The sequence below is a fragment of the Suricata suricatta genome, chromosome 3, assembly GCF_006229205.1.
Source record: "Suricata suricatta isolate VVHF042 chromosome 3, meerkat_22Aug2017_6uvM2_HiC, whole genome shotgun sequence".
Lineage (NCBI taxonomy): Eukaryota > Metazoa > Chordata > Mammalia > Carnivora > Herpestidae > Suricata > Suricata suricatta.
Window position 1 is genome coordinate 68,830,999 of NC_043702.1, and position 26,999 is coordinate 68,857,997.

At 36.9% G+C, this 26,999-nt stretch overlaps 1 protein-coding gene across 2 annotated transcripts in view; it reads left to right on the forward strand.

The window, feature by feature from the left end:
- The first annotated feature begins 341 nt into the window (after nucleotides 1–341).
- Nucleotides 342–26,999, forward strand: part of ITGB6 (integrin subunit beta 6) — a 72,697-nt gene continuing 46,039 nt past the window's right edge. The window contains exons 1-8 of one of the 2 annotated variants that reach the window (XM_029934514.1): nucleotides 342–400; nucleotides 509–584; nucleotides 1,329–1,408; nucleotides 3,958–4,162; nucleotides 4,760–5,006; nucleotides 17,235–17,400; nucleotides 18,621–18,782; nucleotides 21,819–21,914. In XM_029934514.1, coding sequence (XP_029790374.1) covers nucleotides 356–400; nucleotides 509–584; nucleotides 1,329–1,408; nucleotides 3,958–4,162; nucleotides 4,760–5,006; nucleotides 17,235–17,400; nucleotides 18,621–18,782; nucleotides 21,819–21,914 — 1,077 coding nt within the window. In that variant the 5' untranslated portion in view covers nucleotides 342–355. The remainder of the gene's footprint in view (nucleotides 401–508; nucleotides 585–1,328; nucleotides 1,409–3,957; nucleotides 4,163–4,759; nucleotides 5,007–17,234; nucleotides 17,401–18,620; nucleotides 18,783–21,818; nucleotides 21,915–26,999) is intronic. The other variant, XM_029934516.1, reaches the window with a different exon arrangement.

Consider the following 26,999-nt stretch of genomic DNA (forward strand, 5'->3'; position numbering starts at 1 on the left):
GCTTATTTTTAAAACCCTTCTTACATATAAATTATATCCTTGTGTTTTATTTTTCATCTTTACTATTGCCATTAAATTAAAACTATTTTAGGAACAACTTTAGATTCTATTTCCATTGCTCTTTTGACATTTCATTGATCACTATCTCACTAACGGTATTAACTTTCTCTAGGGTGCAGAGAGACTAAGAGAATTTATACAAAAATTTCTACTGAATGAATTTCCCCACCTTCTTGGTGATCGTACACCTGCCTTCCTTATAAGGAGAACAAGGAAGTAAATCATGTTGAAGTTGCTTTTAAACACAGCTTTCCTTCTTTACCTGTCCAGGTAGCCTGTTTTCATTTCAGTCTTAATGAAAACTTGTAAATTTACATCTCAAGTTTCTTTTCAAAGCAGCGTAAGTAGTATTTAAAATTATACACCTCAAGAAAAGAAAGATTTTAACGATGTTCAGCTTTGGTCTTGTAATGTTGAAGGTAATTCATTTTTTAATCTGTCTGCACAGCGAGAACTGAAACGAATGGGGATTGAACTACTTTGCCTCCTCTTTCTATTTCCAGGAAGGAACGCTCACGTACAAGGTAAGTCCTAAGCTCTCCGATATATTGCTTTCGCGGTATGCTTGACAAACCTGTCATTTGATTCAGAACCTAGATCTGAAGTCATTTTTTATTTGATCTGTTTGGTTGCTCTTTTGCCATTGAAGGAACGCTAGCAAATTACAGGCAGAGGCAGGGCTGTTCCCATAGCAAAAGCTCTAGGCTTCAGGTAAATAAATACAAAGGTTGCATGGGCATCTTAATGAGGAGAATTAAACAGCTTTTCTACACAATAGGGCTCCTTAATACCTCCATGACAACCATCCTGGTAACTTTTCTAGCTATTCTATTGTACAAGGTCTTCTGCTTAAGAGTAATAATCTTGAGGAAAAAAAGAACTTATTTTAAGAATAAAAAATAACACATTTAAGAGAGAAGCATTTTTTAATGGTTGCAAATGATTTCTAAAAATCAAAGTGGATGATAGTGAATGAGGCTAATAAATAGAATGAATGGTTCTAAGTTTGTGAAAGCTGAGATATTTTTATATTTCAAGGGAAAAAAAGAATGATCATTTTGCCTAAAAAGACATACATATTTTCAACATGACGATGTAAAATATGAACTTTTTAATGAGTTGCCAACATTTTAAGGACTAATCTTTGAAGACTAAAATCGACTTTGATGTTGCTTCATTCATGCGTTTTAAGAGCCGTACTTCTTTCTTGTAAGTGGAGTGACGGAGAGTGTGTTGAATTCCTTGTGTCTTGCTGGGTTTAAACACAGGTGGCTGTGCTATGGGAGGCGCGGAAACCTGTGAAGACTGCTTACTCATTGGACCTCAGTGTGCCTGGTGTTCTCAGGAGGTAAAACAAATGACCTCATTGTGTTTATAAAGACTGCAGTTATAGTTTTGAGGATTCCATAGACGATTGTTGTGATAGTGTCCTGCTTTCTGTGGGGTATAGGAGCAAAACAAATCAGGAAAGAAAAATGTAAGCATTAGTAGCTCACAGTGTCATTCCTGTGATTATTTTCAGGAACAGTTTGTGGAAGTAGTGAATGTCAAATCATTGTGAAAAATACCTAGTTCGGGTTCCTTTAGTAACCTGATCCTTCCTCTTATTTTAAAGTCGTTTCTAACTGGTTACACATCAAATGCCAAGGCTCTGAATAATCAGAGATCACAGAGATGATATTTTCTAAAGTTAAACATACATTTGACTTCAATAGCATAGTTGTACTCCGTCTGAGGATCCATTCGGAACCACTGCCAGGTTCTAAGAGATGTCTTCTAGGTTTGGGGCAAATTTTACTGTTCAGACAGTATCCAGTTCTTTTAAGAATTAAGCTTTCATGAGCTTGGTGACTCTGTACCTCACTGATGACAGAGCCCGAAACAGACATTCCTTATCTGATCAAACGGAAAACTATATAAAAGTAGTATAAGGGGGTGGGCAAGTGTAACAAGTCACTGTCTCTGGTGGCGCCTCAGAGCCATCTGTAAATGATTCCTGAGCTGCCTCAACTCTTCCTGGATTTAAAACAATTCTCTACTGAATCTCATAAAGAGAATCTGAACACAAATCAAAGCATACAAATGCCAAGTTCAGCAAGAACTGAGTAGTATGCTCAAAGGGGAACAAACCTGAGTTCCGGGCTCAGGAGTGGGCTATAATTATTAAATCTCAAATTCCAAGTTGAGTGTATACCATGGAGGAAGGCTTCACAGACACAGCACAAACCCAGCCTTCTCCCTCACTACTGTTCTGACGCACGGGACATACATACACAGGTGAGGGAATTATGCTTTTTTTTTAAAACTCACATATCAAAAGCAGTTTTGAGAATATACAAAGAGAGAACCCCACATTTTTATGTTGACTCCCTGAAAAAGATAGTATTAATTTCATGCCAGAGGCCTGAAACAACAAATTAGTCTACCAATGTGCAAACCTGTAGAATTTTTATTTAAATGCATTTTTTTAGCACTCATTTAGGAGAGTGTCTTAAGTCACTCCTCAGAGCTTCAGTGGTGGATAATACTTGTTAGCCAAATTATTGTCAGCTTTTAAAGCTAGGGTATTCTGAGCACACTCTAACAGTAGAAGTAGTTACATCAGTTGAGGCAACTAAAGCAAACAGTACATAGGCTTCTGTTTAGAACAGATTGAAAAAAACCACGTTCTATGATTACCACCACCTCTGATGCTTTGGCCAACACTGTGGTTACAGGTGGTAGCAGAGACATTGTGTTGAGAAGCGTTTGTCAAGCCACTGTTTGCCTTGGATATAGCATGGGAAGTTACATTGTTTGCTATAACTATAGTCTAGGGCCTCAAATATGCACCAGGCCTGACTGACAAATAATGAATTGCATTCTAAAAAATCAATTTCAGAAGATTGTAACTCTTCTAGTTGGTGAAATAGAGTGACTTAGAATTCTAAGAGATGAGGAAAACCATTTGAGCATTGGTTTGCTTCTTTCCAAGCAGGACAGTCAATGAGTCTCAAGTTTGCCTTTGCCTAGAGCTTCAGCAGCTTGAGAGCAGCCGTGCTATGGGGGAAGACAGGTAGTTATCTCTCAACTCCATCTGGGTCAACATTGCAAGGTCATAATGGCCACATCTATGCCTGGAAACATCATCTGACAGCTTCCTGTTACCAAGAGGATCAGAAGGGGCCTGGGAAACTCCTGAGTCCTAGACAAAGAAAAGTAGTCTTTTACACCATATTCTCTTTGCTTCCCTTCTCCACCTCCAAATCTTGGAGAAAAGTTTTAAAAGACCTTGAACTGGAATACTTTCAGACACTGAGTTTACAGTCCCCTAGAGGTCAACTTTCGTGAAGTAAGGGTACAATAGAGGGATAATGAATGTATCTACAAAGGAAACCAGAAGAGAGAGCTAGACAGGGAGGTGTCTGTCACAGTCTTTGCCCTTTCAGAACTGACAGGAAAGGCTCTCTTTGTCATTGGATTTGGTAATAGACACATGGAGAACTAAGACAGTCCAGGAGCCTACAAGTCAATCCAAAGAGATATTTGTATGGAATGACATTAACTTTATAACCCAACTGTTTCAAGGATCTGGTGGTCATGGCACAGAAGAAGCTTTAAAGAAGTGATTATCAAGGACAAAATAGCAACACAAACAAACAACTGGTAGGGGAGTTCAACTATGTATAATTAAAAGGAGAACCCAATTTTACTCAGAATTTCACTGGCAAAATTTTCTGGTTATTCTGCTATAGCTTAATTTTAGACCTACAATTAACATCGGGCACATAGGGGTATGATATACTGAATATGGCAAGCTGCCTGACTAGCAAAACAAGCAAAAAAAATTTTTTTTCTTATAAAGAAATGGAGACCTGTCTTCTTTTTCTCTTTATTGTGTTTTTTTCTCTTTTTTAGAATTTTACCCATCCATCAGGAATTGGAGAAAGATGTGATACCCCAGCAACTCTTTTAGCTAAAGGATGTCAACTAACCTTCATTGAAAATCCTGTCTCCCAAATAGAAATACTTACAAATAAGCCTCTCAGTGTAGGCAGACAGAAAAATAGTTCTGACATTGTTCAGATTGCACCTCAAAGGTTGACTCTTAAATTGAGACCAGGTATGTTATGATTTACATGAGCATCGGCTCATGTAAATAAATCTACCATCATATATGGTAATACCATTATTAAGCTAATAGATCTGGTACCATGTTACATATCATTGATTATTATGACTCAGATTTCTCATTCTTAAGGAAATAGAAAATTGCTGCCTAATACTTTTCTTCATTCACATTGGTCACTTGCATTCCAAATACACTACTAAAATCAGCTTATCTAATAGTAAGCATTTGAATTACTCAAATGTTTTTAGGGCTTACCTCACATTTCTTCAAGTGTTGTAATGTAGCCTTAAACTCGTCTTTATTTTCTTTTCTCCTGCTAAAACCACATACAAAAAATTCTGCTTATCTTCCATCTAAATGGATGCTAGTTCTCCCAAGGAGATATAAAATATCCTAACTTTTACTTCCTTCAGAAGCTCTAAACTCACTGCTGAAAGATTTTTCATGGGCTCATTCACTTGTAAACTTGACCAGGTAGTTTATGGAATCTTACTGTAATGAAATAGCCAGTTGGCCCAGTAAATGACTATTCACAAGGAAGTCTCAAAGTATTTTTAAGACTTTGGTTTTCTTGTGTGGGCTTTGCAGGCAGTGAACAGACCCTGCAAGTGCAAGTTCGCCAGACAGAGGATTACCCAGTGGACTTGTATTACCTCATGGACCTCTCGGCCTCCATGGATGATGACCTCAACACAATCAAAGAGCTGGGCTCCCTTCTTTCCAAGGAGATGTCTAAATTAACCAGCAACTTTAGACTGGGCTTTGGCTCTTTTGTGGAAAAACCCGTCTCCCCTTTTATGAAAACAACACCAGAAGAAATCGCCAACCCTTGCAGGTAAGTAAATGATTCTCTGGCATCTTTAAACACTGATTTTCTGTAGAGATAGCCCTGCTCTGAGCGAAACTTGCCAGGAGCTTGCTAACTCCCTGGCATTTCCCTCCTGTCAAGTTGGATCTCAGCAGCTCTCAGTGGCCTGGGCTCTTTGGAACTAAGCTGGCCTCATCTTAATACCTGGTTCTAGTCTTAGGTTCTTTCAGCATCCTCACATCTGTCTTCCTGTGTAGCATCATTTTTCAGGACATGGAAAATTTGGCTTTGTGTTTGGTAGACAAGGGAAGTGATTCTTAGGCTATAGGTTTCAATGGCCTGTGTCCATCCACAACCCCTCAGAGACCTTCTATTCCCAACGGCTGCCACTTTCTAAGGCTATTTGACAGTAATCCACACTTTCTCCATGACAATGACTTCTGCCAAAATAACAATTTGTATAGCTCCCTCTGACATATTTTGGGAAATTTGGATTTCTCTTATTATTTGCAAGCTTCACTGCTACCCAATTCAGTAGGAAATTAAGCATTATGGACTCTACTATAATCTGCTATTATCACTATTCAAACCATGTGTTATCCAGGCAATGGTCAAGGACAAGTTGTTTTGTGATGGCATACCTATACAGTCAATGTCATGTTCAAAATCAAATTATTCAATATCCTATTTAAAAGAGTTACCATTGCTCTGTGCCAGACATCATATAAAGGTTGCAGATATATGACCTCATTCAATCTTCATAATAACAGCAGTTCAAAGCAGGTTTTATCATCCCTATACTCAGAGGAAGTAACAGAGGCTCTGAGAGGCTAGTAATTTTCCCAATGCCACATGACTAATCAATGATCTGTACCAAAATCTTGGTTTGTCCAAAACCAAACCCTTTACTGCTATGAATCTAGTATATATGCAATGATTTTCCAAAAGTATATTGACTTCTAATACTTTTATACACCCAAGGCTTCAATCTCTAAAAGATATGCACCTTTATAATATCATTTAAAAACATTTCAGTGTGGTTCCCAACTAGAATCTGACATAGACAAAAATAATTTGACTATGAAAGTAACTCATCACTGATTGTAACGGTTAGGTATTATTTGGTTGTAAGCACCAGAGATAGTAGCTTAAGAAGGGAAGGTTTTTGGGGATGCGTGGGTGGCTTAGTTGGGCATCTAACTTTGGCTCAGGACATGATCTTACAGTTTGTGAGTTCAATCCTCTCATCAGGCTCTGTGCTGATAGCTCGGAGCCTGGAGCCTGCTTCAAATTCTGTATCTCCCTCTTTCTCCTCCTTCACCACTTGCACTCTCTCTCTGTCTCTCAAAAATGAATAAACATTAAAAAAATTTTTTTAAGGGAGGTTTCTTTTTTCTTTCTCAAATGAAAGGAGTCCCGACAAAGGCAATTCAGGGCTGGTGTGGCAACTCCACACGGCAGGGATCTGGGCCTTTTCTGCTTTCCACTCTACCATCATTGGCTCTTGGATTTTATCTTGAAGGCCCAAGGGGTTTTCTGGGATGCAACTCCTCATTTCTTCATTCCAGGCAGGAAATAAAGGAAAAGAGGGGCAGATCAATAACAGGCACTGTCTTTCTTCCCATCTTTTATTTCCAAGTATAATCAACATGCACTAAGATGCAAACATCAGTTTGATGAGTTTTGACAATTGAAAATACCAATGTAATTACCACATAAAACATGATGTAGAGCCTTTCCATCACCTCAGAAAGCTTCTTTGTGCCACATTATAATCAATTCTATTTACCCAGAGACAACCATTTTCTGATTTCCATGATTTAGATTGGTTTTGCCTATTCCTGGATTTCATATAAATGAAATGGTATAGTATATACCTCTTGTTTCTGTCTTCTTTTGTCCAGTATAATGCTTCTGAGATTTACCTATACTTTTATGTTTATCAGCTGTTTGTTCCTTTTTGTTTTAAGTAATCCTCCATTGTATGGATTTACTACACTTTGTTTATTCATCCTTTCATTGATGGACATTTAGGTTGTTTTTCATTTCTTGCCTATCATGAAAAATGCTGCATGATCACTTGCCTATAAATCGTTGTGTGTATATGTTTTTATTTTTCTTGGATAGATACCTAGAATTGGAATTACTGAGTTGTATAAGTTTGAATTTTTTTTTTCAAAAAATTTTTTTAATGTTTTATTTATTTTTGATAGAGAGAGAGACAGAGCATGTGAGGGGGAGGGGCAGAGAGAGAAGGAGACACAGAACCGGAAGCAGGCTCCAGGCTCTGAGCTAGCTGTCAGCACAGAGCCTGATGCAGGACTCGAACCCACAAATGTGAGATCTGACCTGAGCCGAAGCCAGAGGTTTAACCGACTGAGCCACCCAGGCGCCCCAAGTTTTAATTTTTAAAGAAACTATCAGATTATTTTCCAAAGTAGATTTGCCATTTTGCATTTCCATCAGCAGTGTGTTCCAATCATTCCAAATCCTTGATTAACACTTAGTATAGACAGTCTTTCTAATTTTAGCCATTCTAATAGCTATGTATATTGTTGTAGCTTTGAGTTGCATTTCCTTAGTAACAAATGATGTTTAGCATCTTTTCATGTGTTTTCCTTCCATTCTCATCTTATTTGGTGAGTTATTTTTCTCAAAAATTTTGCCCACTTTTAAAAATTAGATTTCCTTTTTAATATTATGTTATATAAGTTCCTTGTATATCATGGATAAAAGTTCTTCATCAAGTATATGTTTTACAAATATTTCTTCCCCACCTGTGGGTTGTATTTTTATTTTTCTAGCAATGCCTTTGGCCAAACAAAAGTTTCTAATTTTGTTGGAGTCCCATTTATCAATTTTTAATTTTATGGCCACTTGTGTTTTTTCTCCTAAAAAATCCTTACCTTAGCACATATCTCAAATATTCTTCCTGTTTTTCTTTTAGAAACTTTATAGTTGAAGCTCTTGCATTTAGGTCTATGACCTCAAATTAGTTTTTGTATTAGAATGAGGAAAAGGCTTAGGTTCATGTTTTGTTTTCATGCAAATACCTAATCTCTCCAGCACTATATGCTAAGCAATTTCCTTTCTCCACTGAATTACCTTTATATCTTTGTTAATAAGTAATTGATTATATATGTATGAATGTAATTCTGGACACTCCGTTCTGTTCCCCTGATCTGTCGAATATAACCAGGTAACCACCAATGACTTCCAGTTTTTATTACTGCAACTTTATAGAAATCCTAAAATCAGGAGCATAAATTCTCCAACTTTGTTCTTTTGTTTTGCTTTTCTAGATCCTTTGTATTTCCACAGAAATTTTAGGATCATATTGTCAATTTCTTCAAAAAATATGCTGAGATTTTTATTAGAATTGCATTGAAATAAGTCAATTTAAGGACAATGGACATCTTAAAAATACTGAATGTTCCAATCATTGCATATGACATATATTTTCATTCATTTAGATCTTGTCTTCTTTCTGTCAGCAATGGTTTGTCATTTTCAGGGTAGATATCCTACACATCCTTTGTTTGATTTACTCCTAGGTGGTTTTCTAAAATGCTATTGCTAATGGTGTTTTCTACTTATTTGTTGGTAAAATATAGAAATGCAATTCTAAATATGTATTATATATTTTGCATATTCACATTGCATTCTGCAGCCTTGATAAATTTTCTCATTGGTTCTAGTCTGATTTTTTTATAGATTCCTTAGAACTTTTTATGTACATGATTATGTCATTTATAAGAGCCTCTTCCTCTTCCAATACTTATCCCTCTTCTTTTTCTTGCCTTATTATACTGGTTAAGGTCATTAACACGATTTTAAATAGAAGTGTAGAGAGATGTCACTTATCTTGCTTATGATCTTAAGAGAAAGACTTCAATGTTTCACCATTGGTTCTATTATTAGTTCCTGTGTTTTTGGATTCCTTTTATCAGATCAAGAAAGTTCTTTTCTATTCCTTATTTGGTAAATTTTTAAAATAATCATAAATGGATGATGAATTTGATTTCTTGATTTAAGGAGTTTTGCTAGAAATTTCCCCCAACTCCTTACCCTTTCATCTCATTGATGAGGACCTTGTTACATGGCCACTGCCAGCTGCAAAGGAATCGTATTGCTACCCCAAATGAAATCATGTTTCTGGTAGTAGGGAAGAATAGCAGTTCTGGTAACACTGCATAAAGAGCTTTCTAGAGAATAGATTTATGCTATGTATTAAATAGTAAGATGTGATTACTACTATCGATTGATTTACTTGTGAAGGGAAATAAACTTGGTTCTAACAGCCTCCCAAAGCAATTTCTAATGCTCTTTCCCCCCTTTTTAAAAACAGAAAATGTTGTATTTGTTTAAAATTTGTATTTATTTATTTATTTTTGTATTTATTTACATCTTTGGTATACTATGCTTTGGTAGAAAGTCTAGTTGTGCAGTTTCATCTAGGATTACAAAGTCCTACCTCTGCTCCAGGGGGCTTAGTTAAAATAATTCTTTCTGTCACAGGTCAGATAGGATGTAGTAGTATGAAGTACAATAAGGACCATGGGAAACAATGAGTAAGGGACGTTATCAGAGAAAACAATGAAAATTAACAAACCAATGGTTCAGCTAAGCTGGCAGCCCATCATCTAACAATAAAACCCTGTCCTTAATCAGGTTTCTAGAAAAAAAAAAGCAGTTTGGCTTTTCATAGCTCTGACTGCATTTCATTCATGCATTCATTCATTCATTCAGTAAAATTTACTGTGCTCCAACTAGGTACCTAGCATTGTGCTAGGCATGGAGATATCTGGAAGAAAAAGATTTATACTCGGTCCTCAAAAAGCAGAAATTTTGGGGGGGCAGGCACACAGTATAGCATGGTGATTAAAAGTATAAGCTTTGCCCTCAACCTTGCATTAGGCTCTGATTTGTCTACTCACTTATAACATCAACTTAGCTGAACATTTTCACCCTTAAAGCTTCAGTTTGGAATACTGATCACACAGAGTGGTTCTAAAGATTGGGTGAGGTAAGTAATGAAGCACTCGGACTGGGCTTCACCATGAAGCTCTCTGTAAATGGTAGTTACCACCAACATCAATAAGGTGAAGTTGGAGGGGAGAGCAGAGCATAGCACAAGGTGTAGTGAATGGAGTCCCAAAGGAGAATCACACATTTGATCTCTTGAAAGGTCAATATTTTCCAAAGGTGTTTCTTTTATTATTTGTAAAATTCACCATTAGTTGAAATTATAATGAATTATTTCCTGAAACATTATATTTTTTCCTTGCCTTTCACCTCCCAAATTCTTCCAGTTTCTCTGTCCAGATACCACCCCCACCGAGACATATATGCACCAAGAACTCAAATACCAAACATAATCGTCCTTTGATCAATCCAAACCTTATAATTATAGAATAAAATGTTGTTTGGTAGGAAGGCAATGAGAGGAAAAAGTGAGGGGTTCTTCAGACCTGGGTTTAAGTCATAATTTTGGACAAACAATTTACTCTCTTTTAGTTTGTCTCTTCATGTATAAATGGGGATAATAATATTCATGTTCCAGGGTAATTATGAGAATTGAATAAGGTCAGAATATAACAAACATTCACAACAATATTAATTTTCTTCCTCTCAATCATTCTTAATATTTCTAGTTATTTTAAAGTAGAATCCTCATACTTCTAGATCTCAGCACTTTCTTATACTTTCAAAAAATTAAGACCCCATAGGGGCACCTGCATGGCTCAGTTGTTTAAGTATCCAACTTCGGCTCAGGTCATGATCTCACAGTTTGTGGGTTTGAGCCCCTCGTCGGGCTCTGTACTGACGGCTAGCTCGGAGCCTGGAGCCTGCATCAGATTCTGTGTCTCCCTCTCTCTCTGCCCCTCCTGCTCTCATGCTCTATTTCTCTCTGTCTTGGTAATATATAAACATTAAAAAAATTAAGAAAAAATTAAGACCCCATAGAGCTTTAGTTATATGGTTTGTAGCTATCAAAATTTGGCATATTAGAAAATAAACTGAGAAATTTTAAAAATAATTATTCTGGATTCATTTCAGAATTCCAATAAGAAACACACTGTACATTATTATAAAATCACATCTTATAAAAAATAATTATATTTTTCATAATAAAACAAAAATTAGCAAGAAGAGAAACACTGTTTCACATTTACATTTACTGTGTACATTTACATTTACATCTCATGTCTTTTTCTGCATTTAGTTTGTTGCAATATTTAGTTTTGGTTGAATTCCACAAAGAAAGTCAAATCTCACATAGATATATAGTTGGAAAAGGGAGAAGCATTTAATAGCTTTTACAATGTCTGTGGACATTCTTTGATACTACATTCAAACTAGACAAGAGGTAAAAGTCAGTGTCAAGCGGAGTCTGAAACAATATCAATGAACTTTTCATAAAGCCATTGTTCCGTCTTGCACTTTGAATGGCTGTTTTACTTATGTATGTGGTTTTGTAATATAATACTTTGGTCATTTGGAAAGTATTTTTTCAGTGAATCGCATAGATCTTCTAAGTTTCCGTTAACACAGTGTCGAAAAAAAGTCACATTTGTTAATATAACCATAAATCTCATCAGCTAAGTCTTGAAGTACTGAGAAGATATTAATCTCATGGTAGCAGATTAAAATGTTCCAATACTAATTTTCTAGTTACCTCAAATTTTATCATTGGCAACAAATATTGACAGCTGTTTTCCTTGAAGGACAGGCTTTCCTCATGTTTAACAACATATCTGCTAAATACCCACGTTGGAATATAGTTTGGCTGCCACACATTTTTTCAAGTAAAAATCTTCTATAAAAAAAGGGCCAGTTGAGTTCAAACAATTGCAGAAGTTTATTTCCACTTTAAACATTGTACTTCTGTGTGCTGCAGAAATGCTGCATATTTCCCATGTGGTTACACAGAAATATTTTATTATTTACCTTTAAATTTTTTAAGTAGGCTTCATGTCTAATGTGGGACTCAAACTGATGACCCCAAGATTAGGAGTCACTTGCTCTACAAACTGAAACAGGCAGGTGCCCCAGAAATATTTTTTTAAAAAACACGTACTCAAGGGTATAGACTTAATAAGATTAATAACTTTTACTGCTTTATCAAGGATAACCAAATAAAAGTAGCAATTTTATTATGATGATAAATGCTTGCCAGTACAAGTCATAAGAACCACCAGCCAGTTTCAAGTCATTGCCTTGATCCCTCGCACCGGCAGTTTCACTCACCGTTGCTTTTGCGGCATCCGTGCAAATGTCAACACAGTGAAAAAGACAAATAACATCTTTTATTATTATCAGAAAATACTTTGACCTGATGGCCTCTCTGAAAATGTCTCAGGGACCTATGTGGGTCTGTGCACCACACTTTAAAAACCTGTTAAATCTAATCTCTAATGCTTTTTGGAGTAGCTTTCTCTCTTTATCTTCCTTGGATGCAGGGTCACTAAAACATTTTATTACATCATGTAAAGAATGCTAAACTGGCTTACATTTTTTAAAGATGTTTTCCTTATGCTGTTGTTTAAGACATAATAACAAAAATGTATTTTCTTCATTTTCATATTTGTAGATAGCTTGTAATATGCATTTTAAAATATTTAATAGTAGAAAGGTCAAATTTTCTCCCTCTATCAAATATTTTAAGAGATTTCTTTTTTAACATCATTCCATATGTGCTATGTTTTGTTTTGTTTTGTTTTGTTTTTTGATATGATACCAACAATGAGGGATTCATTATAGTTTTGCCAAAGAGGAAGTGGAACCATGAAATGCTTAGATCTCTTACCTGTACACACACATAAACACATCTGAGTGTACAGAACAGCTTCTTATTTCAAAGATAATAACTAGTCCATGTGAGAATACAGACAAAAAGAGGAAAATGGAAATTATTTCTAGTTCCACTCAAAATGATGGTGTTAGCTATTTGGTATTTATCATTGTAATATTAGTTTATGGATATTTGTTTAAAACTCTAACAAAAACTATAAATAGTATTTTTGTATATTGTGTTTCACAATTATTCTGCATTTTATTTTTTAGTTTATTTATTTTGAAAGAGAGAGAGTATGAATGAGGGCCAGGGGGAGAGCAGAGAGAGAAGGAGAGAGAGAATCCCAAGCAGGCTTGGTGCTGTTAGCACAGAGCCCAGTGCAGGGCTCAATCTCACCAACCATGTGATCATGACCCAAGCCAAAATCAGCAGTCAGACGCTTAACCAACTGAGCCAACTAGGTGCCCTTATTCTGCATTTTAAATGGAAATCTATTGTTATCTAGGGATTCAAAATCAAAGTATTTGGTGATGAGTACCTACTTCCTTAAATTACTATGCTAAGAAAGTAACAGCCCAATATGAGCATTTGTTAGAGGAAGGACTCTGACCAAAACAGAAGCAGTCTCCACTCAAAATTTCCTGGCATGACCCAATCCTGACTACTTCGGTCTCCTAGCACGCGTGTGTGTTTACTGAATTAAGCTAAAATTTCACTCCATTTTCCAAAAGCATAGCATTCTACTAAGACCTGCCTAGCAATTCTTACCAACAAAGATGTAAATTTCTTACAAAGATAGGAATGCTAGTTCTTTAGTTTCAGAAGACCTTCTCAAATGCCACTTTTGTACGGTGTGAGAAAGCAGCACCAAATAAAAGATTAAACTAACAATTTTCAAGAATACTTAGATTATAGAGACAATGGTACACCTCACATAGTTGTATACTTTTTATCTCATATAACTTTCACAAGAACTTCATGATGTGGGTCTACCAGTCTCATTGTACAGATGAGGAAACTGAGGCCCAGCAATGTTAAGTAATATACCCAAGAATAGATTACTTCTCAGTCTTTTTATTCTAAATCAAATGCATTTTCTTCTAGCATGCAACTACTTTAAATGTGATTGGAGCAATTAGAACAAATGATAAATTATTGTCATTTGATAGGTAACAATTTGAAAAAAAAATTAAACATCTTCCTTATATAACTCTGTAAAACACATCTCATTTTTAAAGGTTGAAAAAAAAAAGTTTTAAGGTATATATATCCAAAAAGAGCATACAGAAAAGTAAAAGACAAACCACAAAGATGAAAGGTTAATATTTTTAAAGAGAAAAGGTTCTTAAAATTAGGTTAGAAAATAAAAAACACCCCAATAAGAAAATTAGCAAAGGGTGTAAGGTGCCAATCGGCAAAAGCAGAAATACAAACTGTTCATAGATATGAACAAGTGTTCAGTCTTAGTAGCAATAAAACAGAAATGAAACTTTAAATTAAGATGCCATTTTAAACTAATCAACTGGTGTATTTTTGTTTTGTTTTTGCTTTGTATTGTTTTGTTTTTAATGACGTAACTGATACAAACTTTCTGGAAAGGAGTTTGTTAATATGGACCGAAAAGTAACCCAGCAATTTCTCTGGAATCACTTTTCAGCAGAGAGATAGCATAGACCGCACAGGTGTACGCAGAAGGATCACTACATTATTTAATTATGGAAAGATTCATAAAACAAAATTTTATTAATAGATTATCAAATAAACTGTGATATATTTTATAATGATTAACATTTGTTTTTATTTTCTTTTTTATACTTTTATATTAAATTTTCTTCAGTGAACATGTATTATTATTTTGATCAGTAAAAAAACACACAACTCTAGAGATGCCACTGGCCAAATCTAAGATCTGTAGTCAAGTCTGTGCTACATGCTGTGTAAAAGTGATTTGAGTAAAAGCGATATTAATGGTTAGTGAGCACGTAACTGAAAAGCTCATTGTGCTGTGTTCTTTGCATAGTTTATCTCATTCAAGCCTTACAACTGTCTTACTAAGTAGATACTCTCTGTGGTCAGCACTCAGAGCTTCAATGAAAGCTGATGCAAGATATTGAAAATAAGAGAATACAATTGCCTTCTGAGAATTAAAGTTAAGTATCATGAGTCAAAAAGGAAATACAGAAAGTTCCCTGGAAACTATAGGCTGGCTTCCTGGGCCCACCAGACCAGGTGTCTTGACAGAGCTGAAAGAATGAAGAGGCCTCTAGGTTTACTCACAGGAGGTTAGGGGAATGCAAAGGAAGGGTGGTCCGAGAGGCAGGTGTGGGCCACATTCACCCAAGAGGCTTAACCAAGGCCCTTCCAGAGTTTCTAGTCCGGTTGGCTATCAGAACTTCCCAAACTTTGTTAGCTGAGGAAGTCAACCACAGGTGAGGGAGGAGCCAGATATGACCAAGAGCATCCATTCTGGAGTTGGCTGTCTTGGGACATCTCAGACTGCTGGGGTCATCTGACTCCCCTTGTTCTAAAGCCCGAGGACTTATTGGATTATGATCTGCTTTCTATAAAAGTCTACTGACAGGAAAAAAAATCTCTACTTTGGCAGGTACTAGCATTTTGGTCCCAGGAGAGCTCCATTTCTCAGTGTGAATGAATCCATAATCACTCTGATTTGTATAGTTGATTCTCATTATTCATGGGAGTCTTGCTCTATAAAGTATCCTCAAATACTGACTTAGCCAATGCTAAATAATTGCTCCTAGAAAAAACCCAGGATTAGGTTCATGCAAGCCACTGGCCATTTTTTCCCCAACTTATCAATATATAACTTTATTTTCTGTGTCTTTCTGTTTAAAGACATCTTATTTAATATATATTGTTGATACATTAGCTTTGCACTCACAACCAACAACACTATAACTCATGCCAGAAGAAACTTACCTAACACACATATTTTCTCTGTAAGGCACATCACAGCCTTCTTGTACTTGGGCACAATAAACAACACTTCAGCACTACATTGGAGGACCATTTTAAACAGTGAAATCACCAATAAAAATAACAAAAGTGAAAAAACAAAAAGAAACCAAGTAGACCACAAAAAGGACACTCGTTTACAATATGAGAAATGAAGTGAGAACCTAGAGCCTTGTTTGACCTCAGCTGGAAACATGTGAATCAGGTGACTCAAATGTTTTGCCCTTCTATGTGTGTATATAAATGACTCAGAAAGTACTAAAAGTATTGATATGGGCCTTACAAAGCGATTTTAGTAAGTAGGTGAATTCTCAGATATGGAATCTGTGAGTAATGAAGACTGACTCAGGCAGATGAACTTGGTCAAAAACAGGAGTCTGACCCTGAACAATGCCCCAGCTCTTTGTGTGCTGGTGATGCAGGCTACTGACACTGAAAAGCTGTTCTTACAAGAATCCACCAGCTCTCCCCAGGCAGCATAGTATCACCTAACTGCGAACTACTCTTTTTTGTTTCTGCACTTCTATACAAGTGTTTCTCAAACATTAGAATGAATCACTGAGCCCACTGCTCACATATCTCACTCAGTAGGTCTGGAATAGGATCCCAGATTTCGCATTTATAGCAAGCTCCCACATGATGTTCATGCTGCTGGTTCAAGGACCATACTTTGAAAGCCTCTGCTCTATACTATTATCTCCATTTTGCAAATGAAAACCCAAATCTCAGACAGGATGAGTAACTTGTCCAAGGCCTCGTCCACAATTACTAACTGGCTTTCAGAATAAGATGTGGCTGAGTTCATGATCAGCTTTTTCGGTTCAACTGCAGTATCTTTGGGGCAGATCCTATCTTAACATAGCATTTCTCCCATGTGTCAACTGTTCTAAGTGGTAGTCTTATTCCCAGCCAGGCACACAACAGTCTGTTCAGTCATAATAGAATCGAGCTACCGAACCAAGAGTCCTGCTCTGACTTTTGGGTGCTTGGCAGGCCGGGCTGGGAGTACAGGAAGGAGCAGAGAAGAAAGAAGACAGGTATCTCTCTGAGTCTTGCTACAGGATGACTCATACTTGATAATAGCTTAAGCTATCTGAATACAAAGGAATTGTTGTCATCATGCAAACTTAATGGTAGATTTTGGTTGAGAAGCACTGGAAAGTAGTGATTACACACGGGCACACACACACACACACACACACACAGAGGAGTGGGGAGTCTGACTTGATTATCTGTTATCTGAGCTTGAATCAGAGTAAAACACACAGTAAGCTCTAAGTGTGAGCTAAGATGGTCAGTTTGGAAGGGGTAGGTGGGAGATCATGAAAAACCTTAACGGGGAGATTCATAATCAAGTTACAGAGTCAGGCACTCGAAGAAAATTCATCTTCACTTAAGATGAAGTCACTAGGCTATTAGATCCTCTAATTGCGTGCCATATTATATTTCATCAAGAACATTTTTACATCTTACTTTTGCAGTAGTATTCCATACTTCTGCTTACCTACATTTGGATTCAAGCACATTCTGCCATTGACAAATGATGCTGAAAGATTCAATGAAATTGTGAAGAATCAGAAAATTTCTGCTAATATTGACACGCCAGAAGGTGGATTTGACGCAATTATGCAAGCTGCTGTGTGTAAGGTATGCTGAGGGATAACACAAACTGCATCTCTTATTAGCAAACCTGTTTTGAAAAGCTTAGCTAACTTTATCTTTCCTTTAATTGCCACATTTCCACGTTCATGAGAACACAAAATTTCCAAAAATTTGTAATTCAGTCATGTTGAAACGGACATTTTTTATGCCTGATATTCAAATAATCTAATGAAAATACAGTAGTATTAGGAAAAATTGGTTAAAACAATAGTCAGATATGACCAATTTTCAAAGATCAAGATCAGATTTGTTTTTGAATGAACCATGGTAAAAATGAAAATCACAGGCAGAAATTAATTAAAAATAAAAATGCTCTGATCAGTATAAAGTTCTACATAAGATTAGACATCTATTGTTCTGAGCCAACGAAATAAATAACAGAAGCTACACTGTCCCTACAACAATGCAGGAAAACTGCTCCTCCTTGACAATCAGACAGGTGTCCAAGGGAATGACTCCCCTGTCCAGGTGACAGGGCTTCTTGGAAAATACCAAGAAACAGACAGGGCTGAAGGTCCTGGAAGGCAGAGGAGCCAAAGTATTAGGGAAAGAGGGAAAAGGGGCCAAGTGGGATGGTGCTGCCAGTATGAGCTTTCGTCCTGCTGGTTCCTGGACTAATACCGATCAGAGGGGAGAGCTCTGCTAAGAAACAGACAACAGATTGTCTTAAATAGCCATACACTGGGGGTCGTATTTTGAAAAAAAATTCTTACATTTCTATTACATTAATAAGTTTTGAATGATATCAGTTGAAAAAGAAAAATGTGCCTAAATGTTGGGTGACATTTTAATAAAACAGGCATACATTCACTGTGTATTGCATTCCTACTAGTTTTGCTTCAGCTTGGGTTTGGAATGATCTATGACCTCCCTCATTCCTTCTTCTCATTTTTCTGGCAAATTGAAAGCTGGGCAGTAAAAATAATTATGTAAAAGTCAAGATCAACTGGATAGTGATTATAGTGGAACTGTTTCTTTCTGAAGCATAAATCATCTAAAAGTGTTATCCAAGAAAACACAAATGCCATAGAATTTCATATTTTAAATTTATTAATATTATCAACTCACAAGAGATGAAAAGGGCCAAAATAGATAGATCAGCAATATAGTTTTTATGGTCTGAATGTGTCCAATCATAATTGATCCTCTCTCAATAAATGCCTGCCTCTATCCCATACAACCCAAATATTTCTTTCTTACTGTAGGAAAAAATTGGCTGGCGGAATGACTCCCTCCATCTCCTGGTCTTTGTGAGTGACGCTGATTCTCATTTTGGAATGGACAGCAAACTGGCAGGCATCGTCATTCCTAATGATGGGCTCTGTCACTTGGACAACAAGAATGAATACTCCATGTCAACTGTCTTGGTGTGTAACCTGCACTCTACACAGTTTTTTGGGCTTCAAGTAGGCAAATGAAGCAACAATTGCTGTAGTACCCAGCAGAATAACCCACATTTGGTGAAAACAGTACACATTTTCTGATTTGAGATTAACAAATTGCCCTTAGAGCTTTGGACAGACGCCCAGATGGATGGTGGGGCTATGTAAGAAGTCTGGGTCCATTCTCAACGACAGCCCTAGAAGGAGTCTTAGGCCAAAAAAACCAGTCACCTAGGAGTTTCAGTGAATGATGGTCCCAGAGTCATGCCCCCTAAGTAATGCCATGCTTTTATGCACCACAGTGCTCCATGGGGTACAACTAGTCAAGTACTGCTTGGCTCGTGCTTATTCATATTTGGCTTATTTTTGTTATTTAAAAAATGCTGGTAACATTCAAAGTAAAAAAAAAAAGCTCTTGACTTTTGTAAAACAAAGTAAAATTTTCAGAGCTCTTTGATTTACATGATCATATTTGATCCTCACCTGAGCCCTCAGACCATGGTGCTGCCACATGCGAGCACATGTTCTCCCCTCTGACTGGAATGCTCTTCCCTTCTAGCCTGCTGACTCTTAATTATCCTTTAAAACCCAACTTACTTATGACTGCTCCTTGCCCTCTGCTAAACCCCAGAATTATCATCCCTCCCTTCGCTCTAGTACATAGATGTCTTCTTACCCATCTCCATGCTGAAATGTGTTTGCTCATATTTGTTGGTCTTTAATGTTAATGTTCCTTGGGGCCCAGATGAGTGTATTATCTCTATCTACTGACAGCACAGTGCCTGAAACACAGTGGGTGTTGACTACGTATGAAATAAAATTGAATTATGAAGCAGCAACCAGGGAAGATCATATTATCCCCAATAACACTTGGGAAAATATGGTACAGAGAATTCAAGTGACTTCTTAAAATGACAGTGCTATATATAGAAATATATATAAGGGAGAGAGAGATAAAAAGAAAAAAAAGAACCCAGAATTCTAACATCAGATTGGAAAAACTATTCCTGAAAAAAAGAATTCAGTGACATAATATATATTATATATCTTAGTTATAATACATATATATTAGTTTTAATATATATTACATATATTAGCTTAAAATCCACAAATGAATCATAAATTACCTGCTACCATTCCTTGACTTAAATTTCTAAATTTCAACATGAGTGTTTTCCCCTATTGACAAATAGTATTCCTCAAACTTGACCAATAGTAGTCCTCAAAGATATATATTCTTTCATCATGTAAGTTGTCTTTCCATATTACGATATTCATGAGAGTAGGCACATTTTTGTGTTTTAGCCTTTGAGAGCCAAGAAACTGTGGGAACATGGATCTCTTTTTCATTACTATTTCTTGCAATTATTCAAATGCTCCCTTAATAGACATCTCTGAAAAAACAGGATCTTAGAAGCAAATGTTACTTGTTGCTTGGTATGACCTTCTCATCTAATAAAACTTTAACTAATTTTTGCTCAGTAAGTTGGTACAAATACATGGAAGTTGTGGGTGATTTCCATGTTTGCCTGCAGCATAGTTCCTTGGGTCCTTTGAACACTTCCTACGCACTCAATGCTGGGCCAGGCTCCTGGGGCCACAAAATAAAAATACATGGTTCCTGGCCTTGAGGAGCTTACAATATAATTATGGAAATTAAAATGATTTAGGTCAAATAGAAAACCATGTTTACTCATCTATGAAGGGCTTCACAGTAATCCTTGGTATACATGCACATCATTTGAAAGTGTGAGAATGTGGAGATAGGAGGGGCCACCCCTGGAGGAATTTAGGCTTAAAGGTAAAGGATTTTTGGTGTTTCAGCAGTTGAAAAGCAGGGGACACTGAAAATGTCAGACTCTGGAAGGTTTATGTTATCTGGATATCTACTGATAAAAATCCAAATTGGATGGCAAGCACATATTATACAGTCAGATACATAGCTCGGTCATTAACCTGAGTATTTTAGACAAAACTATACTTTTCCCTGAACTTGAATCTTGTGCCTAAAGAAGACATTAGGCAGAGTTACTCCCAGAGTGCTGAGAATACGTGAACACAGCACATCAGTATACAGGAGGGCTTACTTGCCAGAGTTGCTCTGCTTTGGCTGCCTTCATGATCGACATAATCTTAGCTTCATTGTTTGCAGGCTGTTCTTTCATTTGAGTTCCCTCTTTGTACATTATCCACATTTGGATTCATACAACAGCCAAATGCGCTGCATATTTTTTAACCTTGGAAAGTAGACGCCATGTTCAAATTTGATAATTTATGCCTTCCTTGTTTTTTAAAAATTTTTATTTACTTTTATATTTTATTTTATTTTTATTTTATTTTTGCCTTCCTTGTTTTTTAAAGAACTCATATCACTTGGGAATGAATGTGTCAATGAAAAAGAAATACAAGGTGTTTTCAGTTGTCCTGTAAAAATATCTCAGGGTCCCATAAAATTGATTGGTGACATCAAAAAGTCAGTAAAACCAAATTCAAAACTGGTGCAGGAATGTCTCAAATCAGATGGATATAGGAACCATAGTGTCATTCCTCAGCAGGCTGTCCCTTCCTCAGCCCTCAGCCCGCCTCATCCAATTCCAGTAGGAGTGTCTGAGCTACCCGAGTCACCACAGTCACATCTGTCATGTCTACCACTCCTCCCCCAACTCCAACCTTCTCTACAGCTTGAGGCTGCTGGCAAGTGGTGCTTAGAAGAGCCATGTCTCTACCCTTGAAAATATGACACACTGTAAGTCTTTAAATAAATTCCAAGTGCTCTCCATAGAAGTGACAGGGCATACTACACCACATTGCCAGGCACGGACTCTTTGGAATTAATTGGATTTACAAGATTTAGGAAACAATTATTAAACCAATTAAGTGACTAATGCTAATTGTGTATTTGTTTACTTAGAACCAAATTGAAATGCCAAACTCAGTGTGGTATCTTTGAAAGAAATAGTCCTTTATTTGTTTTACACACTTGTGTTAAGATGACACTTAAAATCCATATGTCATTTTTAGGAATACCCAACAATTGGACAACTCATTGATAAACTGGTGCAAAATAACGTGTTATTAATCTTTGCTGTAACCCAAGAACAAGTTCATTTATACGAGGTAAGCAAACATAATTCGGGGAATTCCTTCAGGGAAATTACTGGACATGGAACTTTAACATGAACTCTGAGAGTTTATTTAGTGCATTTAATGATTTTTTGATAGCAAATCATTAACATGTGACAAATATGCTGGACACTTGGTTAAGTTACTGTTTGCAGTTTAAATTACAAATCCAGGGGTGCCGTGGAGAGTGGTGGATAGATCTGGTGGGGCAGGGAAGAAAGAATTAAGGAATGACAAGGTAGGTTGTAAGAGAGCACCAGTTAACGTAGGAGCACCTTCCTAACAGAAATCAGTCTGTCTTCCCTTTGACTGTTTCATCTGATGAGAAGGGAGTTACCAGAGCATGGGAGCAGAATTGACTTTCAGACATCTACAAACCAGAGGCAGAGAAAATATACACGTAGTGATACAATTCAAACTACTGAGAAATAAGAAAGTTGAAAGAAAAAAACTTGTTAAATTGAACCATGAATATATTTTCTCCATCATAGTAGCTGGATTTGCAGTTTAAGTTTTTAGATGGAGACACCAGACGCTGAAAGGAAACTGTTTCATTAGATGCACTAATGTTTGTAAACCACCACATACACTGTAAAATGAGTATGCAAACACAAAAGATTTCTGTGGGTTTATTCCAGCCTTAAAAAACAATATGTCAGAATACCATGAATCAAGGTACTAGCAAATGATTTATTCCTATTGGGTGGTCACAGAGAAGTAAGGAATCTCCTTCCTGGACCTGAGAAAATGTAGAGAAAATAGGTGTACATTAAATTGTCTCTTCCTTCTGTGTAGAAGCTTTAAATACTTCTAAGTTCAGAGACTGATTTCCCATTCCTTTGAAAGGACCTCTTTACGCTCTTGGTGACTTCACAGGGCTTGGAAACTTGGAGATTGTTTCACAGAAGGCTTTGATTAAATGCCACTCACTGCTAAGGACAGTGCGGCCCATGAACTTGCATCAGGTTCTGTAGAAAGGATCCAGGAGGAGATCCTATCTTGCATTTTTAATGAGAGGAGGGTATTGTACTCCAAGTGAGATTGCCTTCTGCTGAAAACCAAAAAAGCGCTTTGCAATCAAGCTGCATACTCAAGGCCTTTGTTCTACTCAGAGACCACGTGGGTTCACCTGATCTGGCATTTTTTAAGGCTCTTTAGTATGTGATACTTGTTTCCAGTGGTTTTAAGTAATAGAGTTGCAGTAAAGATTTAAAAAAAATACCCCAAATACAATAGTGAGTCTATTCTGCCTTTGGTCCTTAAGGGTAGAGCGAAAGGACCCTGGGGGTCAGGACACCTCCTCCACCGCGCAGTCCGGTTCTGAAGGGGGAAGGGGGCTGCCCAGAACTTTTCTTGAAAGGGGAGTCTGAGAAATACGATTGATGATCATGAACATAGCCGTCCATAACTCACTTCAGTAATAGTCTTTAAGACTCACAACTCATTTACACACCTCCTCAAAACTGCTATTAAAAAGACAGAAGAAGATGAAAAATAACCACGTGGCAAAACAGAATCTGTTGGATTTAAGTTAGTTGGGCCGACGGTTCCCCTGTTGCAAAGGAAATAATCATTTCCAAGGAAAACACCAGATTAGAGCCTGGCTCTCATGTAACAGCAGGACATTTATTTTGCCTGCCTCCTAATCTCATTATGTGGTGAATTTATGTTCTGTCATGATCTGCAGTCTTTACCATCCAGGGTCCACTAAATTCCAAGGGACATTGTCAGGGAGCCATGCAGCAGACCGGGGCAGAAGCCCACTCTACGACTCTGATGTTTGCTTTCATCATTTTATCTCTATTTTGATGAATTCATCATTCCATCTGCATTAGGGGGGCCAGGTGGCAGTCTGGCCTAAAAATAATGACAGTGACATTGCACTTCCCTGAAGGCTTCACACAGCATGAAAATGCTGATCTCTTGTTTTATTGGTAATGAAAACTGAAAATAAACCAATAATGGCTTGTGTTGCCTTTCCATTTAAATCTCTTAGAAGGAGTCCTATGTGAGGAGTCCCGACGCAACCTGATGGTTGCATAGCTGAGATAGAAGGGATAGAACTACTAAAGAATCACTGAAAAATAAAACCAGTGATAGGATAAAAAAAGCAACTATGTGGCCAGATCTAATGGAAATTCCAAAAGGCAATTTGCTTGGCCCAGTTCTGTGTTAAGCATGGCTATGTGCATACACTCTAGGCACGGGATGGCTCCGATTCAATGGTGGCCTGCCTTGCAGCAAATATGATTTATGTTGCCCATTCATGGAATGAAGGAAAAATTATTGGTTTCTGTTTTTGTTTTGTAATTTTGGTGAGATGCTCTGGACTGGCCAGATGTGCAGTGCTGCTGTGCTTTGTGGTAACAAAGAAGAACAAATAATGTAAAGGATAAAGTAAGCAGTTTTACCTTCAGTTCAATATGACTGTAATGTGCGCCCCAGACTCCAGCAAACAGATGATTTTAAACAAACTTATTATTATGAATAGTTGCCTGTTCGTCCAATTATAGGGTTCAAAAGATAATGATAGATAATAGACTGAGCAGTAGGTAGTATATGACATTCTAGTTCTAAATACCATTTTGAATCAAAATTCAATTACCCAAGCTTAAAAAAAAATTTTTTATCTCCTCTGTTGTTTTCAAATGTTTACTGTTAATTTACAATAAGATAGTATCGGCTATGAAAGCCCCATTGTCTCATTTGACTAGTTTTCCCTTCCTAGTGAGATATTGAGATAAAAAGCAACTAAATTAGCATTCTTAGCTACATTGTCAAATCATATTATTAATCACCTGGGATTATTTACAAGATTTTAAAATATTCTAATCTTTCAAAATGTTTACATCTGGCTGGAAAATATGAGTTTTTGAAGTTGATAATGATAATTATTATATAACCTAGTATTTACAATGAAACATTGAAACGTTAGAAAGGAAACAAGACATTAGTAATAAACACGTCCAGTTTAGTTGCTAACATCTATGACCACTGATCAATGTCCCTATTGTTATTAGGACAGACTGATATATCTAAAGCCTAGGACACCCATGCAGAGTTTTTGTTTGTTTGTTTTTTGAGAGGGACAGAGTCTCAGTGGGGGAGAGGCAGAAAGAGAGAGGGAGACACAGAATCTGAAGCAGGCTCCAGGCTCCAAGCTGTCCCAACAGAGCCTGACACAGGGTTCAAACCCAGGAAAGATGAAATAGGACCTGAGCCACCCAGGCACCCCACCCATGCGGGTTTTAACACCACCAAAGGGCCCTTCCTTCTGGAAGTGAAAAGCCCTCAATTATCACCTCTTTGAGGGCTTTGCTGTCTTTCTGTTTAGGCTATTTCTTGATACACAATAGATTTTCATCTTTAGTCATTTTGTGTCAAAGTTTCTAAGTAATAATTTGGAATTTTGTGTGACGAGTAGCTATCAAAGTTGAGGGAGCCCATGTACAAGAGCAGGTAGGGGTGGGCTGACCCAGAGCTATCGTCATTTGTTGCCCTCTCCTCCACCTCTTCCACTTGGACCCAGATGACACCAGAGGAAAGGAACACTCTGGCATCACTGCTGGGACCAACCTGTTGGAAACGTTCAAGAGCCTTCTTGCTCGGCCATAAAAGGAAACCCCCTGAGCAGATGCCCCTATTTGCTGGTCGTTGTTATCTGAGAACTAGCATAAAGAGCAGACACAACATGCAGCGAGCCTGACATTTTTGTGTGGCTTGTGAATATAATCTATCATACACAAGTTTCAATTGTTCAAGATCAATAACCCAGTTTTATTTCACCCTTTCTTTCCTTTTTTTTTTTTTTTTTTGCTTATCTTTTGAGCTTTTCGCTGCAGCAAGAGAGTTGAAAGGCAGAGAATTAAAGAGGGAGATAAAACAAAAATTGGGCCCTTTTTGGTCTAGGATATCTTATTCTATTATTGTTTTGTTTTATAATGTTCACTACTGGAAAAGATCAAAACAATTTTGCTGTGTTGAAAATCCCTTTTTCTCTGGCCTCAGTTTTGACAAAATAAAAGGACTGAATTGGATGACCTCCAGCCTTCATAGTCAATGGCTCTGAACCCGTAGAAGGGAAATCACCATGAATTCCAATGATCTATGCACAAACTTCAGCTACCCACAATATAGCTAATTTTTAGGCATGTAGGAAAAAAATTGTTCTTTATCCTATCAACTCCATCTTGTAATGAAGTATTCCAAATTTATGCTTTTAGTGAAAATAAAATCATCTAGGAATAGGAAGAGAACTTCTGGATTATGAGAAATTCCCATTCAGTTATCAAAATGCTCTTAGTTCAAGTGTAATGGAAAAGGATTTTGATTTCTCTACAATTGAAGGTACCTGGGAATAAGACTGAGGAGAGTCAGTCTACACTTTTTTCATTCATAAAAACCAGCTCTTAAAGAGGGAAGATTTGGAAATAAAACCCATGTCCTCAGATTATCAGTGCAAAGTTGTTAGAAGCATTTTGCAGACTAATTAATAAATCATAACCATGAAAAGTCATCAGTAGCTACCTTTAGTTTACACATAGTACTTTTCTTCTAAAGAACTCAAAGACTCATAATTCAGTAAATAAACATAAAGATAAAAAATTAGAAGAAGGAAGATTCAGGCTTATAGTAGGGTTTTAATAAGATGCTCTATTAGTCCAGTCCATGAACAAATATAAAATGGAATTTCTATACAAGGCCTAAATATTTCAAGATTTACACAATACCTGGAATGTCTAGCATATCATTGGAACCAAGTGCTATTAAATGCATGCATGCATGCATGCATTCATTCATCAAACATTTCATGAGAACCTCCCTTGGTTTGTGAGTACAGAAGACTATAAGACACAGTGCCTGCCTTAAGAAGTTTCATGGAGAATTAATAGACTTGTAGACCAATAATTTGCCTAAAGAACAGGATGATGGCATTTTAGAGGTTGTGTTCTGGAAAAACACTCCAAGGCAGAGTTTTGATGAGGGGTCAGAATTTTCATATCTGTCAATGTTTTTACTGTTTTCTACTCACTGTCTTTGTTAGAATGGGCAGCAAGCAAATTGCTTATCATAAAACTA